The sequence below is a fragment of the Physeter macrocephalus genome, chromosome 11 (genome assembly GCF_002837175.3).
Source record: "Physeter macrocephalus isolate SW-GA chromosome 11, ASM283717v5, whole genome shotgun sequence".
NCBI lineage: Eukaryota > Metazoa > Chordata > Mammalia > Artiodactyla > Physeteridae > Physeter > Physeter macrocephalus.
In genome coordinates, this window is record NC_041224.1 from 43,937,888 (window position 1) to 43,952,200 (window position 14,313).

The following is a 14,313-nucleotide window of genomic DNA, read 5'->3' on the forward strand; positions in this document are numbered from 1 at the left end:
GTGGGATCTTCCCGGACCAGGGCACGAACCCGCGTCCCCTGCATCGGCAGGCGGACTCTCAACCACTGCGCCACCAGGGAAGCCCCCCTCTTTATTTTTTTATTGAAGTATAGTTGTACAGGGGATCCCCACTTTCTTCCCTTCCCAGTTGATTGGTCTATAACGGGCCCTGGGCTCCCTCCTGTAGCCTGTGGAGTCAAAAGACAGCTGAACTTCTGGCTGTGGGTAGGGGGAGGTGGGAGAGTGCTCTCAGGAGGGAGAGAGAGGAGGTGTCAGACTCTTACAGGTCCCTTGTACCCCAGGTGAAGGATGCAGGGGGCTCCATGACCATCCACACATTTGGCGCCTACTTTGGGCTCACAGTGACCTGGATCCTCTACCGACCCAACCTATATCAGAGCAAGGACAGGCAAAGTTCTGTGTACCACTCGGACCTCTTTGCCATGATCGGTGAGAGCTTCCATAATGATTGAGGGCCACCATGATGACTGAGGGCTGCCATGTTGGGTGAGGACCACTGTGACGGGTGAGGAGAACCGTGATGGGTGAAGGTCACCATGAGGAGTTCAGGCTGCCATGTTCACAGCTGAGCCCCATGCGGTCTGTGAGGTGGCTGCCAGCTCCCTTTGGAGGAAGAGCAGAGAGAGGTCGCCTGTGGATACTTCCAGGATCCCAGATACTTGTCCCTTTCCCCCACGGGGCTGGAGGAAGTCGGTCAGTCATGCTGTGTGTTCCCTAGGATGTCCCAGGGCAGACACAGTAGTAACCAGGAACTGTTCACTCCGTCCCTGGGCTAGGCAAGGTGTACATTCCTATTTCCTGTGTGCACTCATTCCAGAGAATACATATCAGCCACCCTCTCTGGTCTCTTAAAACCCAGCCCTGCCTCCAAGGAGCGCCTCACAGTGTAGTAGAGAGATGGCCATGCCACCAGATAATCTCCCTACAGTGGAGAAAAAGATTCTCCCTCAAGGTGCTGTGGAAGCCGGGTGGGAGGCATTTTGCCCGGTTATGGGGTCAAGGTAGACTTCCTGGAGCGGAGTGGAAGGCTCAGTGGGAGTTAGGTAGTAAGTAAGGCAGGGAGGGCCTTCTAAGAAGATCCCAGCATGAATAAGTCTGCAGGGGTGGGAAATAGCTGGGGCGTGTGAGTCATTTGACATCTCTGTGGCTAAAGGACAGGATGTCTGCCTGAGCTCCGTTGGGCCCATCTAACACCTCTTCTCCCGGGCCCACCGGCCCTGTCTGGTCTGGCCAGGCACCCTCTTCCTGTGGATGTACTGGCCCAGCTTCAACTCAGCTGTGTCCAATCACGGAGACGCCCAGCACCGAGCTGTCATCAACACCTACTGCTCCTTGGCAGCCTGTGTGCTCACTGCGGTGGTGCTGTCCAGCGTCCTGCATAAGAAGGGCAAGCTGGATATGGTGAGCGGGGGGCCGGGGGTGGGGGGGAGCAGTGGGGAGCCTCGGTGGGGAGCTGCGGCCACGACTGCCTGTGCCCGGTGGGCACTGATCACCATGCCCTGCCGACAACGCTGTGAAGCAGGCAGCATGAGGGTTATCGCACCCATCTTGCAGATGAAGAAACGGAGGCTCCGGGAGAAATGATCTGTCCAGATGACATAGCTGGCTTTAGGCAGAGCCCAGAACCACATTCTTGGAGGTTCTATCATGCCGCTGCTCTGGATGAACTGGCTCCTCTCGTTCTCCTCCCCACAGCCTGGGTGCTGACAGCTCTTCTGGACTGAGCACCTCCCCTCTGCCAACTTCTGATACTCCAGACACTGGCCCTCAGCCTTCCTAGCACTGCTTTCACCTGCCCTATCCCACACACTCAAAGGGGGAATCCCTTCGATGCACTTGGGAGGTTTGTGGGAATGTGGTGTTGCCCAGTGTCCTTCATATCACGCCACTGGGACATGTGTTTCTGTCATTAGCGGGAGGGGCCAAACCCCATGGGTGTTGGTAGATTTTTCTGTAGAAAGACAACCACCTCTCTATTTGCTATTCTGACACTAGCTTCTAGACATGGGCACATGTGTGTTGAGACACCGCCAGAAGTGCCCGTTATTCTGGGACACAGCCTCGAGCCCCTGGTTGCACTGGCCGATCACTGCACAGAGAGGTGGGGACTCAGGAAGCAGGGGGAAGAGAAGCAGACACGCTGACGCGGGCACATGCAGGGAGGGACATGGAATAGGGTCAAGGTCAGGGGCTCTGGCTTCATGAAGACCTGGATCAAGACACCTCTCTGCCCCTTGCTAGCTGTGTGGTCTTCAGCAAGTCCATTAACCTCCCTGTGCCTCAATTTCCTCATCTGCAAACATCAAAAGATAACTGTACTTACCTCCTGGGCTTGTTGTGGAGAGGAAACAACATCCCCGCAAGCCAGCGACACAGTCCATGGTGCAGGTAGGCGCTCAGAGAGTCAGCCGGTGCTGGTGTAGGCTTGCAGAGTCTGACATGGGTGCGTGTGAATGAATAGGCCCAGAGGAGCCTGACGTTGGTACACGGGCATGTAGAGAACATCAGACATGCAAACCTGGGCACACAGGGATGTGTGGCAGCCAGATACAAAGGGAACGTGCAGATGTGCTGATGGAACTCATTGGCATGGACACAAGAACACTGATTTGTGCACACGGAAAAAGTCCAGAGCGCTGGTGTGGGTGGCACATGTGCAGAGGACACAGGGGTGGCTGTCCGAAGCCTGGGCCCAGGCTGGAGCCCTCCGCAGTCTCCTGGCTTGCTGAGATGCACTCTGAGCCATCCCTGGCTCCCAGGTGGCACCCACGCATAGGAGGTCATCTTGGGCTCTGGGTCAGCTCCTCCAGGACGCTACTCTGGGAGAGGACTGAGTGCCTGCCTGCTCTGCCTGCCCTGCTCAGGTGCACATCCAGAACGCCACGCTCGCGGGAGGCGTGGCCGTGGGCACCGCCGCCGAGATGATGCTCATGCCTTACGGCTCCCTCATCGTCGGCTTCATCTGCGGCATCATCTCCACCCTGGGTTTTGTGTACCTGACGGTGAGGGCCCCAGGCCAGGGGCTGGGGGCTGGAGAATGCTGGGGTCTCTGTGTTCCTGACAGTGGGGGGCGGTCCCTAGGGAGGGGCTGGGGGCTGGGGAATCTGGGGTCTCTCTGTATTTGGAGCCTCCAGAATCCTGGCCTCCCCACATCGTGCCACAGCCCCCTGCCTGAGCAGCACCTATCTCCCCTTTCCAGCCATTCCTGGAGTCCCGGCTGCGGATTCAGGACACGTGTGGCATTCACAACCTGCATGGCATTCCCGGCATCATAGGCGGCATTGTGGGTGCTGTGACGGCAGCCTCCGCCAGCACTGAGCTGTATGGGCAGGAAGGGTAAGAATGGAGGAGGTAGAGGGAGGTTGAGCTCCCTCCTTCCTTCTCCATTCCTCCTTCCTACTGTTCCTCTCGGGTCCAAGACTGTGTCTCTATCCCCTTCCTTGCCCATTCTGGACCACTATTTCATGGGCCTTCTCTCCTCACCTCTGTCCTTCCATAAGAATCTTAGAGACCATCTGATCTTTCCAGTGCCCCCATTTTGCAGACAGGAAGCCTGAGGCCCAGGGGTTATTGAGCCTTGGTGTCCACTCGTGTGTGGGGTGGCAGTAGGCAGTGACTTGGCCTCTCCGTAGGGCCCTGACCTGCCCCGTTTCCACCCCAGGCTTGCCTTTGCCTTTGGCTTTGGAAGTTCCACACCGAGCAGGAACGCAAGCACACAGGGCAAGTTCCAGGCTGCTGGTCTCTTTGTGTCACTGGCCATGGCCCTGGTGGGTGGCATCATCGTAGGTGAGTGGGGCTGGCTGGGCCAGAGAAGGTGGGGCCTGTGGTTGGGGTACCTAAGAGTGTGTGCCAGAGGTCAGCTGGGGCTCCCAGAAACGCTTTGTCTCTGCACTTATAGCGATGAGACTGAGGGGGTTTTTCCAGTCAAGGGAAAGGGCTGGGTAGGTAGAGAAGAAGTTATCCCTGACCTCCAACTTCCTTTAGGGGTCATTTTGAAATTGCCATTCTGGGGACAAGCCGCTGATGAGAACTGCTTTGAGGATGCAATCTACTGGGAGGTGAGTTTTACTGACTTGTCCCCCCACACAAGGGTGGCTGCATTCCCCTCCCCCTGGACCACATCAGCTGGACTGGGGCCTGGGAAGCAGGAAGCTGAGGGTTGGGGGACAGAGCCTGTGTCATCCTGCTCCTTTATCCAGGAGGCTGTGTCTCCTGGGGTTGAAGTCTTCATTCTAGAGCATTCTAGAGTAATTCCCAAAGCATAGCTCCCTGTGCTCCCCAGTACCACCTGGGAACTCGTGAGAAATACAGATTCTCAAGTCCCACCCAGAGCTCCTGATTTCACAACTCAAGAGGTGGGGCCCAGCCCTGTTTACAAGCCCTCCATGTGATTCTGATGAAAAACTCATCTGTGAACCACTGCCCAAGACTAGTGGGTTTGGGTCCTTACATGCACATTGGAATCACCTGGAGAGCTTTAAAAGCTTCCCAAGCTCAGGTCTCAGCCTCCAGAGACTTGGAGTTAATTGGTCTTGTGAAGGGCCTGGGCATTAGAATTTTTCAGTACCTTAAAACCTCCCAGGTGAATCTAATATACAGCCTGGGTTCAGAATCACAGTGCAGTGCTTCGCTTCTGTATCCATAAGAACCACCTGGAGACCTTGTAAAAACTCAGTTTCCCAGACGCTAGCCCAGAAATTCCATTTCAGTAGGGCCTGGGACTCTGCATGGGAACAAGCTCCCAGGTGGTCTTGTACTAACACTTCTCCCAGCATCCAGAGAAGTGTCAGTACAAAAATCCAACTTGAGAAACATTGTTCTAGAAGCTAAAAGTAGTAGAATGTCACAGAACTCAGTTTCTTTAAAAACATGCCACAGTTTGGGCTTTCTGTGACTTCAGGATGGCCCTCCTCCCCATGAATCATTATTAGAGGTATTTACCTGCATTAGGTGATGGAGGATGACACAGAGGGCCCTTCTTGACTCCTGCACTTCCCCCTCCTGACAAGGGCAAGGACCTAGCCTGTGTCTGTGGCCCCTGAGACAAGGGTCTGCCCATCATTGTCCTTCATTTGGCTTTGTATTATTTTATTACTGAAGTATGGTTGAATTACAATATTATATTAGTTTCAGGTGTACAGCATAGTGATTCAATATTCTAATAGATTATACTCTATTTAAAGTTATTATAAAATAATAGCTATATTTCCCTGTGCTGTATACTATATCCTTGTAGCTTATTTTATACATGGTGGTTTGTACCTCTTAATCCCCTACCCCATCTGGCCCCTCCTTCCTTCCCTCTCCCCACTGATAACCACTAGTTTGTTCTCTATATCTGTGAGTCTGTTTCTGTTCTGTTATATTCATTCGTTCATTTTATTTTTTAGATTCTACATATAAGTGATAACGTACAGTATTTGTCTTTCTCTGATTTATTTCACTAAGCGTAACACCCTCCAGGTCCATCTATGTTGTTACAAATGGCAGAGTTTCATTTTTTTTATGGCTGAGTAATATTCCATTCTCTATATATACCACGTCTTCTTTACCTGCTTATCTGTTATTGAACACTTAGGTTGCTTCCATATCTTGGCTATTGTAAATAATGCTGCTATGCACATTGAGGTGCATATATCTTTTCAAATTAGTGTTTCCATTTTCTTCAGATATATATATCCAGGAGTGGAATTGCTGGATCATATAGCAGTTCTATTTTTAGTGTTTTGAGGAACTGCCATACTGTTCTCCATAGTGGCTGCACCAATTTTCATTCCCACCAACAGTGTCCAAGGGTTCCCTTTTCTCACATCCTCACCAACATTTGTTATTTGTAGACTTTTTGATGATAGCCATTCTGACAGGTGCCAGGTGATAGCTCATTGTGGTTTTGATTTGTGTCTCTTATGATTAGTTGGCTCTGTATTTTTAAAATCATACCAGAAGTTTTCAGGGTAATCCAATTTTATGTAGGTATCTAATAAGCCTTTTAAATTCACTCTCTTTAAATTATTTTTTAAATTATAACATGAATAGAAGCTCATTAAAGAAGATCTGGAAATAGAGAAAAATAGAAAGAAATCCCATCACCCTCATTCAAGCACTATTAACAGTCTCGATGTATTTCCTTCCAGCCCTTTTTTTAAAATCGGCATTGATTTTTCATACATAGCTGAGATGATATTATACTTGATTTGGTATCCTGCTCTTTTTCTTTATCTCTGTCATAAGAAGTGTTTTGTGTTATTACATTCTGAATAAACTTAATTTTTTAGCAGTGTAATTATTTTCATTCTATATTTGAAGTCAGAACTTAAACTATTTCAGACACCACAATTAGAAACCACACAGATTTAATGCTGATGAAATAAACTAAAAAACATTATCAATTCCCATATGTAGAGGTTCTCTCTTGGTTTTTTTTTCCTTTTTTTTTTTTGCCATGGCACAGCTTGTGGGATCCTAGTTTCCCAACCAGGGATTGAACTGGGGCGGCCGCAGCAGTGGAAGCTCCAAGTCCTAACCACTGGACCACCAGGGAATTCCCTCTTGGTTCTGTTTTGATCTTTATAATTTACTCTAAGTTCACACCAGGCTCCGGATGCGCAGGCACAGCGGCCATGGCTCACGGGCCCAGCCGCTCCGCGGCATGTGGGATCTTCCCGGACCGGGGCACGAACCCATGTCCCCTGCATCGGCAGGCTGACTCCCAACCACTGCGCCACCAGGGAAAGCCCTCTTGGTTCTGTTTTGATCTTTATAATTTACTCTAAGTTCACACCTTCTCCGTGCTATATACTCTTCAGCAGTGCTCAGTTTCAGGTAATATAATTCCGTGTCGATGGAAGTAAGCCACCATCAAGCCATTTCCATGGCCCCTGGCCTCTGGGTAGTCTACCCGGGAGATAAGGTGGCTTCCCAGAGGACAGAAGTGAGACAGATATTCCCCAGGACAACAGATGAGGGAGTCTTTAGGATCAAATCTGAGCCTTTAGGCCAAGGTTGGGCTGATCTGCCCCACCCCTACTATACCTACCAATCCACTTCTGGCTTCCCCTGCATCTCCCTCTACCTCACTTTTGGACCTGCCTGTGGTTCAGGGAGCTTGCCATGCTGCCTCTCACCTGGCACACTACTACTCCTCTTTCAAAAAGTGTGTTCAGCACAATTGGAATCCCCCCAGGCTGGGTTATCAGTCTCTTGCGTGCATTTACAACTCTTACGGTCACTGTGCACTTCACTTGAATGCCTTCCCATTGCTCTAGTGGGTCAAGGACTGTGCCTTGGCCTTGCAGTGCCCTAGCACCCTGGACAGTGGCTAAGTAGACTAGGATCAGGATACCTGTGTGAAAGACTGCCCTGCTTTGCGGCATGCAAACTGCACGGTGATCACAAGGTGGCGCCCGCCACACACCATTTGCTGCTCCTGACTTGCCCAGGCTGTTCTAGTTCCACCAGGTACACCTGCCCGGCCTGGGGCAGGGCCCTCGGAGCTGCCTCCTCTCTCTGCAGATACCCAAGGACCAGAAGAGTATTGTCTTCCGTTCTGAGGACCCCACCCTCAAGTCCTCAGAACCTTAAACTCCCAGGGCAAGTGAGAAGCAGGTGAGCATGGGCTTGGCTTGTCAGTGGGGGCCCAACTCTGGGAATCAGATGCCACCAGCAAAGGGGCAAAAAGAAAGCATCAAGAAATGAGGATGTGAGCTCCCACACCCCCCTACCCACCCACCCACAGCGGCATGCTGGGGTTGGTGGGAGAGGCACTCAGAGTCAGACTATGCGCCTACTGGACAGACACGGGAATTTGTGGAAAACACCCTGGACTGGAAGGCATATGTGGAAGGCGACCATATATGGTCAGAGACTGAGCCTCACTTTCCTCATTTATTAAAGTGGAGATGACAGGTCTGGCTCTATTCAGTAGATCAACTCAGGCGAGACCCTTCCTTCCTTCCTTATCTCTCTCTCCTTCCTTCCTTATCTCTCTCTCCTTCCTTTTTTTCCATCAACTAACATTTCCTTGCTCCCTCTGTGGAATGCACCAAGCCCTTTCTCATGCCTTTTGCATCTGACCCTTCAGAGATCTCTACAGACAGGTGCAGTTACTTCCCTCTTTTTAATAGATGAGGAAATTAAGGCTCAGAGAGGTTCAAGATCTTCAAAGCCACACAGCACAAGTGGAGGAACTGGGGTCTCTCCAGGTCACTATCATTGTTCTTATCATAGTTATCTGACCTCTTCAAAGACCAGAGTTTGGAAAGAGCTGTGTCTGGGACACAGGCTGAGTGATGTGGCAGGAGAGGATGCTGGGGTTTAAGGAAAGAGAAAAGAGAGGCTGTCACCAGTTGCTTCTAATGCTGCCCATCTCGTTCAGAAAAGGAAAAGGTACCCAAGGGGCTACTGCAGAACATGACAGTGGCCCGCTGCTGTTGGCTCTCTCCCTGCAGGCTCCACAGACTTTTCCAGCGTTCCCCAAGGAGCCAGTGCCGATCAAGCTGGGAACAAAAGAGCAAGGCGAGCGGCACTCCACCTGCTGGCCTGGTCCAGGGTGCCTCCATCTCTCCCTCCACCTTCATCCCACGGAACCTGCCTGAGAATGGAGGAGGAGCTATAGACAAAGTGGGCATCCAAGCCAGGTTCTGGCTGCAGGAAGCCTGCCACCAGGGGTCTTGGTGGCCACATCCTGAGAAAAGCAGGCAGGAGTGGGGCTGGGGGCTGGAGGGGGACCCGAGCCCTCCTAGGAGACAATGTAGCTGCCAACCACCGACTGCTGGGTTCTTCCACTCCCTTCCTGCCCCTCAGCCAGTATCTACCATGCCCCCTGAATCCTCCAGACCTCTCTGTGCCATGCAGATGGTAGCCTCCGTGAATAAAACGTTCTTGGTGTTCTTTGTAGAATGGGTATTAATGCTCCAACAGGGCCAGTCTGAGGGAGAAAAAGACCCAAGAAACCTTCTGCCTCAGTCCTGACCTCCCACCCCAAGCTGCCACTCACACTGCAAGGAAAATCATCCCAGGCTGAAGAGGAAGAATTCAGGGTGCTGGAGTCTGCCCAGCCTGGAGCCCGCCCCACCCCTCCCCCAGCAGGGCTCAGCTTTTGGACTGGGATCTTTCCCCAAGGCCCCTCCTTACTTCACATCAGCCACCCCAGAAACGCCCATTTTGTGAAACTACCATGCCCACTGTGCCCTCCATGTAACCTGGCTCCCTTTCAAGGGCACACAGGCAGGTGAGAGAGTAGGGAGATAGGGCTTTTGTGGCCAATCCCCCTCCCCCAACCCTTCCCGCCTTCCTCCCTGCCATGCCAGTCCTGCTTTCCCTCCACATTGGGAGAATGTTGCAGTAATTCAGATCTTCCATCACTTATTAAGGCCTGCCACCACACAAGGTTCCTGCCCTCAGGGGGCTCACAGTGTAGCTGGGGGATTAAACTGACATCCAGAATCCACCCTGAACTCTGGCAGGCATTCAATGCCCAGGTGGCTTACCAGAGTGGGCCACCTGTGCAGGGTTTTGGAGGCTGAATAGGAGTTTACCAGAAGGATGGCAAAGGGACAGCATGGGCAGAGACCCAGGGATGGGAATCAGCATGGCAAGGTTTGGTATGGCTAAAAAGGAGGTGAGGCAAAAGTGTGCCAGCTGGAGAATAAGAAGCAGAATCCAGATCCTTTGTGGAGCAGACTCCAGGAAGAAGGGGTGAGGGGAGAGGGAGGAGAAGGTCTCTCCTGCCTCCAAATCCGCCCTCCCCGTCCCCCTCGCAATTCACACGTACATACACACTCAGGCCTTCATTCCCCTTGCCAGAGGAGCGGGGAGGAGGCGGAGGGGAGGAGGAGCTGAAATGCAACCTATTCATGTTCCCGCGATGTAACACCCCTCATTTTCCATGCTGGGTAAAGACAAAAACCCTTTACAACCTGTTTCTGGAACTTGTCAGCAGCTGCCAAGAGGAGCGTGTTAATTAAACGTCGGCAAAGATGGAAGCCGGAGGCCCCGGCTCTAATTGGACAGTTTGCTTCACCGGATTGAAAAACATTGTGACAAAGAAGGAGGTGCGCGGCGGCTCGGCAGGGGTGCGGCGTGGCGGGGAGGGGAGCGGCGGCTTTGATTTCAGCTGATCCACACCCCCGCCTCCCTCCCCCTGCAGAGCTGGCCCCGCCCAGCCCAGCCCGGCACGCCCACGGAGGGCCTGGGAGGGGCGGCGGCGCGGGAGAGGTACGAGTGGAGGAGATCACGAAGCCTGACGGCCCTGAGGTCCGGCTGGCAGTCCCGCCCAGTAGTAGGCCCAGACAAGGACCAGGCTTTGGGGGCTCTGGGGGGGCCCCTTCCCCTGTTGACACGACCCGGGTTCTGGGGGCTGTGCAGGGAGGGCACTGAAGGCAAGGGTCCGGCAGTCGCCTCCGGGTAATGTCGAGGTTGCCCTGGGAGCCCAAGCCCAGGCCTCAGCAGGGAGAGACCTGGGTCTGGAACCCTGTTGCCCAAACTAGCTCTGGGTCACGTGATTGGGGATGAGGTCTTTAAAATGTTGGCAACTGGGAGGCTTATACTGGGAGCCTTCTCCTGGAGGGCACAGCTGTGACGACGGTTTTTGCAGGACCCTGCAGAGCCCAGATTCCAGCAGGGCTGCAGGGGCACACCCAGGGACTGTCCCCACATCTGTTGTTTGGTGGCTGTACCCCAAGTCCCCTCCTGTTTTGACTCACAAATGATGACAGCAGCCATGTATTGAGTGCTGACTATGTGCTGGGCACTGTGCTGACCTTCCAGGCCCTGTTATTTAACCTCCCAGCAGCTCCCAGCATCTCACAGGTGGGGATACTGAGGTCCAGAGAGGGTAAGTAACCCATCCATGGTCACAGTGTTATTAAGGGTGGTGCTAAAGTGACACTGGAGCCCAGGTCCCTCTGATTTCAATGTCCCAACCTGGACCCCATGTTTCCCACTCTCTGGTTCCTGGCCCAGCCAGGAGATGAGGGTCTTCAGGACGGTGTGAGAAAAGAGTGGGGTTCCTAAGTGGAGAACCCTTTCTCAGGGCCTCCAGGTTGAATGGCCTGAAAGATGGGGTGCAGCAGCATGGGGCTCATCCCTGAGGGCCCTACGCATGTCACCCACCCATACATACATGCCCGTCTTGCATCTCTTGGGGTAGGGGTGGTTAGTTAACAAGGCCAGAGCCTCGTCTTCTGTCCCCTTCCGCCTTGGGCCAGCTTTGTCCCCCACCCCACCCTCATCCTGCGCTGCGGTCCAGGAAGGCTCCGATTGGGGTGGGAGGCCAGGCTGGGGCCTGTGAGGGCCAGGAGCAAGTATGGGAAAAGGGGCCATTGTGGCTCAGCTCCAGGGATTAAGAGCTAGAAAGTGGATGTGGAGAGCTGAGGCCGTTGACGGTAGCCCTGCGAGCTGAGTTCCCAGGGAGGGCGGCCCAAGCAGCCTGTGCCTGAGCTGTGTCCAGGCTGCCTGCTGGGCCTAATCCCCTGGGAGCTGCAGCCCGAGAAGCCCCAGAAATACAGCTGCTGTGGAGACAGGGCTGCCCTTGGTGGGGTCGGGTATCTTGTCCTGGATGCTCGGAGTGGCCGCTCTGAGGAGGGATGGGTGGTGAGGAGGCATGCCCATGGGGTGTGAGTGTACGCCTGTGCCCCTGGCCTGGGCAGTGTATCCGAGTGGGACACTCTAAAGATAGGTGACCCAAGATATAAAGAACAAGCTAGTGGTTACCAGTTGGGGTGGGGGGAGGGCAATTTGGGGTGGGCGAGAGGGAAGTACAAACCGTGGGTGTAAGATAGACTCAAGGATGTATTGTATGACGTGGGGAGTATAGCCAATGTTTTGTAATAACTGTAAATGGAAAGTAACTTTTAAAATTGTATTAAGAAATTAAAAAAAAAAGATAGGTGACCCAGTGTGTTAGGGGCAGTGTCAGTCCCCTTATGTGTCAGGTTTAGAGCCTGTCTTGAGGGGAGTGGGGCCTGAAGGCAGTGACTAGGCCAGCTCAGAGGTACTCAGAGGTCCCTGACTAAAGAGGTGAGACATGGTGAGGAAATAGGCAGCGCCTCCACCAGCAGGCCTGAGTGGGTGCTAAGTGTGTGTGTGTGTGTGTGTGTGTGTGTGTGTGTACTCGTGTGTGCACTATCGAGCAGGATGCTTGAGAACGGCCCTTCAGAGGCGGCTGGAGGGGCTCTGCAAGTTGTAATCAGATTAAGGGGGCCAATCACTTAGGGCTCTTGAAAAGGCCACAAGGTTTCTAATCAGCCCTGAGCACCAGGCCCACAAAGCCCAGGAGGAGCTCGGCAGGAGCTGCCCGCGGGCTGCTGTGGGAGCCGGCTGCTTTCTTCCCTCTCTGTCTCTCCTAATTGTGTCAATTTGCTAGCCAAATTGTTTGCTCGAGTGGACAGGGCGCCTTGTGGCCCATTCATGTGGTAATGTGGGAACTGGCAGGCCTCCTGGCTGGGAAAATAGGAGGTACCGGGACCCTTTTCGAGGGAGCAGACAGGCTGAGAGTGTGGGGCACCCAGGCCTTGGGAACTCTCCCCTAAGTAGTGTGGGGCTTTTTCCCATGAATTCCAGAAACTTCCAGCTTGGGTTGTGCTCTGGGATGTCCTTTTTGGCCAGTCAAGATGAAGGATGGGGAAGGAGGCAAGGACCCCATAGAGGACAGAAGAATTGGCCTCCAGTTTCCTTCAGGGTGAAGGTGGGCAGCTTTCTGTCTTTATGCCTGATCCTTTGAGAGCCAGACTGAGACTTGATTGGTTTGGAAGCTGGATAGGATCTGGGAGGTGCCGGAGAGATGGAATCCTTAAAGGGTAAGTCGCAGCAGGACTTGGGGATGTGCAGAGACTCAGAAAAAGTTCTTATCAGTTTACTGAGCCTTTATGCAGGCGCCAGCCCCTGTGTCACTACTTTGTACACAGCAGCTCATTGAGCCTGAGAGCAATCCAGGGAGGTAGGCCCTGGGCTTCCCATTTCACAAAGAAACTGAGGCTCAGATAAGCTAAATGACTTGCCCAAGGTCACACAGCCAGTAGGTATAGAGCAGAAATTTTTTTAAAAATTAATTTATTTTTAAATTTATTTCTGGCTGTGTTGGGTCTTCATTCGTGCGCGCAGGCTTTCTCTACTGGCGGCGAGCAGGGGCTACTCTTCGTCATGGTGCATGGGTTTCTCATTGCAGTGGCTTCTCTTGTTTTGGAGCATGGGCTCTAGGCACGCAGGCTTCAGTAGTTGTGGCACATGGGCTCAGTAGTTGTGGCTCCCATGCTCTAGAGTGCAGGCTCAGTAGTTGTGGCGCATGGGCTTAGTTGCTCCGCGGCATGTGGGATCTTCCCGGATCAGGGCTTGAACCTGTGTCCCCTGCATTGGCAGGCGGATTCTTAACCACTGCGCCACCAGGGAAGCCCCAAGAGCAGAAATTTGAACCCAGGTCTATCTGATCTCTCTGTCCCTTCTGCCCCGGCCCCACCACAGGCGTTCATTCCTTCCTTCGAGCAGCAAACAAGAACTGACAGTCATCAGGGTTCTGTTTGAGGCATGGAGGATGCAGGGAACTAAGATGACCCAGGAAGTGAAACCGTGCACCTCAGATTGGGACTTGAACCCACGCGGCTGGGACTCGAACCCGGCCAAAACCCACAGTCTTCCAACTGAGATCACACACCTGGTTTCAGGACTTAATGAAGCTTAGATTCTTGACGTCTCATCGCAGAAGTTCAGTGAGAGACAAAGTGATAGGTAAGAAGTGGATTTATTTAGAGAGAAACACACTCCACAGACAGAGTGTGGGCCATCTCAGAAGGTGAGAAAGGCACCAGGGTTTGGGGTTGTCAGTTTTTATAGGGGTGGGTAATTTCATAGGCTAATGAGTGGGAGGAGGATTCCAGCTATTTCAGGAAGGGGGTGGATTTCCAAGAATTGGGCCGCAGCCCACTTTTTGACACTTACGGTCAGTCTTGGAAATGTCATGGCGCCTGTGGGTGTGTCATTTAGCTTGCTGATGTGTTTCAGTGAGTGTATACTGAGGCTCAAGGTCTACTGGAAGTCGACTTGTCCGCCATCTTGGACCCACTTGGTTCTAATCAGTTTATGTCATGTCCTTGGGCTATGTCATTCCTTCAAATGTTGTGCCCTGCCTCCTTCCCTCCTGTTTCAGAAGGGCATGGTCATGGGACCCTTAGCACGGGCACACTGGTGTGAGCTGCGGTCACTCTCTACAGTCAGCACAGAGCTACGGCCACAAAGATGGTCAGACACTGGATGCATTGCTTGGGAGCCATGGTGGACATTAAGAATAGTGACTGTCAA

General features: G+C 52.9%; 1 protein-coding gene across 1 annotated transcript in view; it reads left to right on the forward strand.

The window, feature by feature from the left end:
• The window catches only part of RHCG (Rh family C glycoprotein), a 26,174-nt gene extending 17,605 nt beyond the window's left edge, over positions 1–8,569 (forward strand). The window contains exons 4-11 of the mRNA XM_007113502.3: positions 303–450; positions 1,256–1,422; positions 2,886–3,023; positions 3,221–3,357; positions 3,683–3,807; positions 4,006–4,079; positions 7,534–7,626; positions 8,469–8,569. Of these exons, the coding sequence (XP_007113564.1) occupies positions 303–450; positions 1,256–1,422; positions 2,886–3,023; positions 3,221–3,357; positions 3,683–3,807; positions 4,006–4,079; positions 7,534–7,602 (858 nt within the window). The 3' untranslated portion in view covers positions 7,603–7,626; positions 8,469–8,569. The remainder of the gene's footprint in view (positions 1–302; positions 451–1,255; positions 1,423–2,885; positions 3,024–3,220; positions 3,358–3,682; positions 3,808–4,005; positions 4,080–7,533; positions 7,627–8,468) is intronic.
• Positions 8,570–14,313: the final 5,744 nt, after the last annotated feature.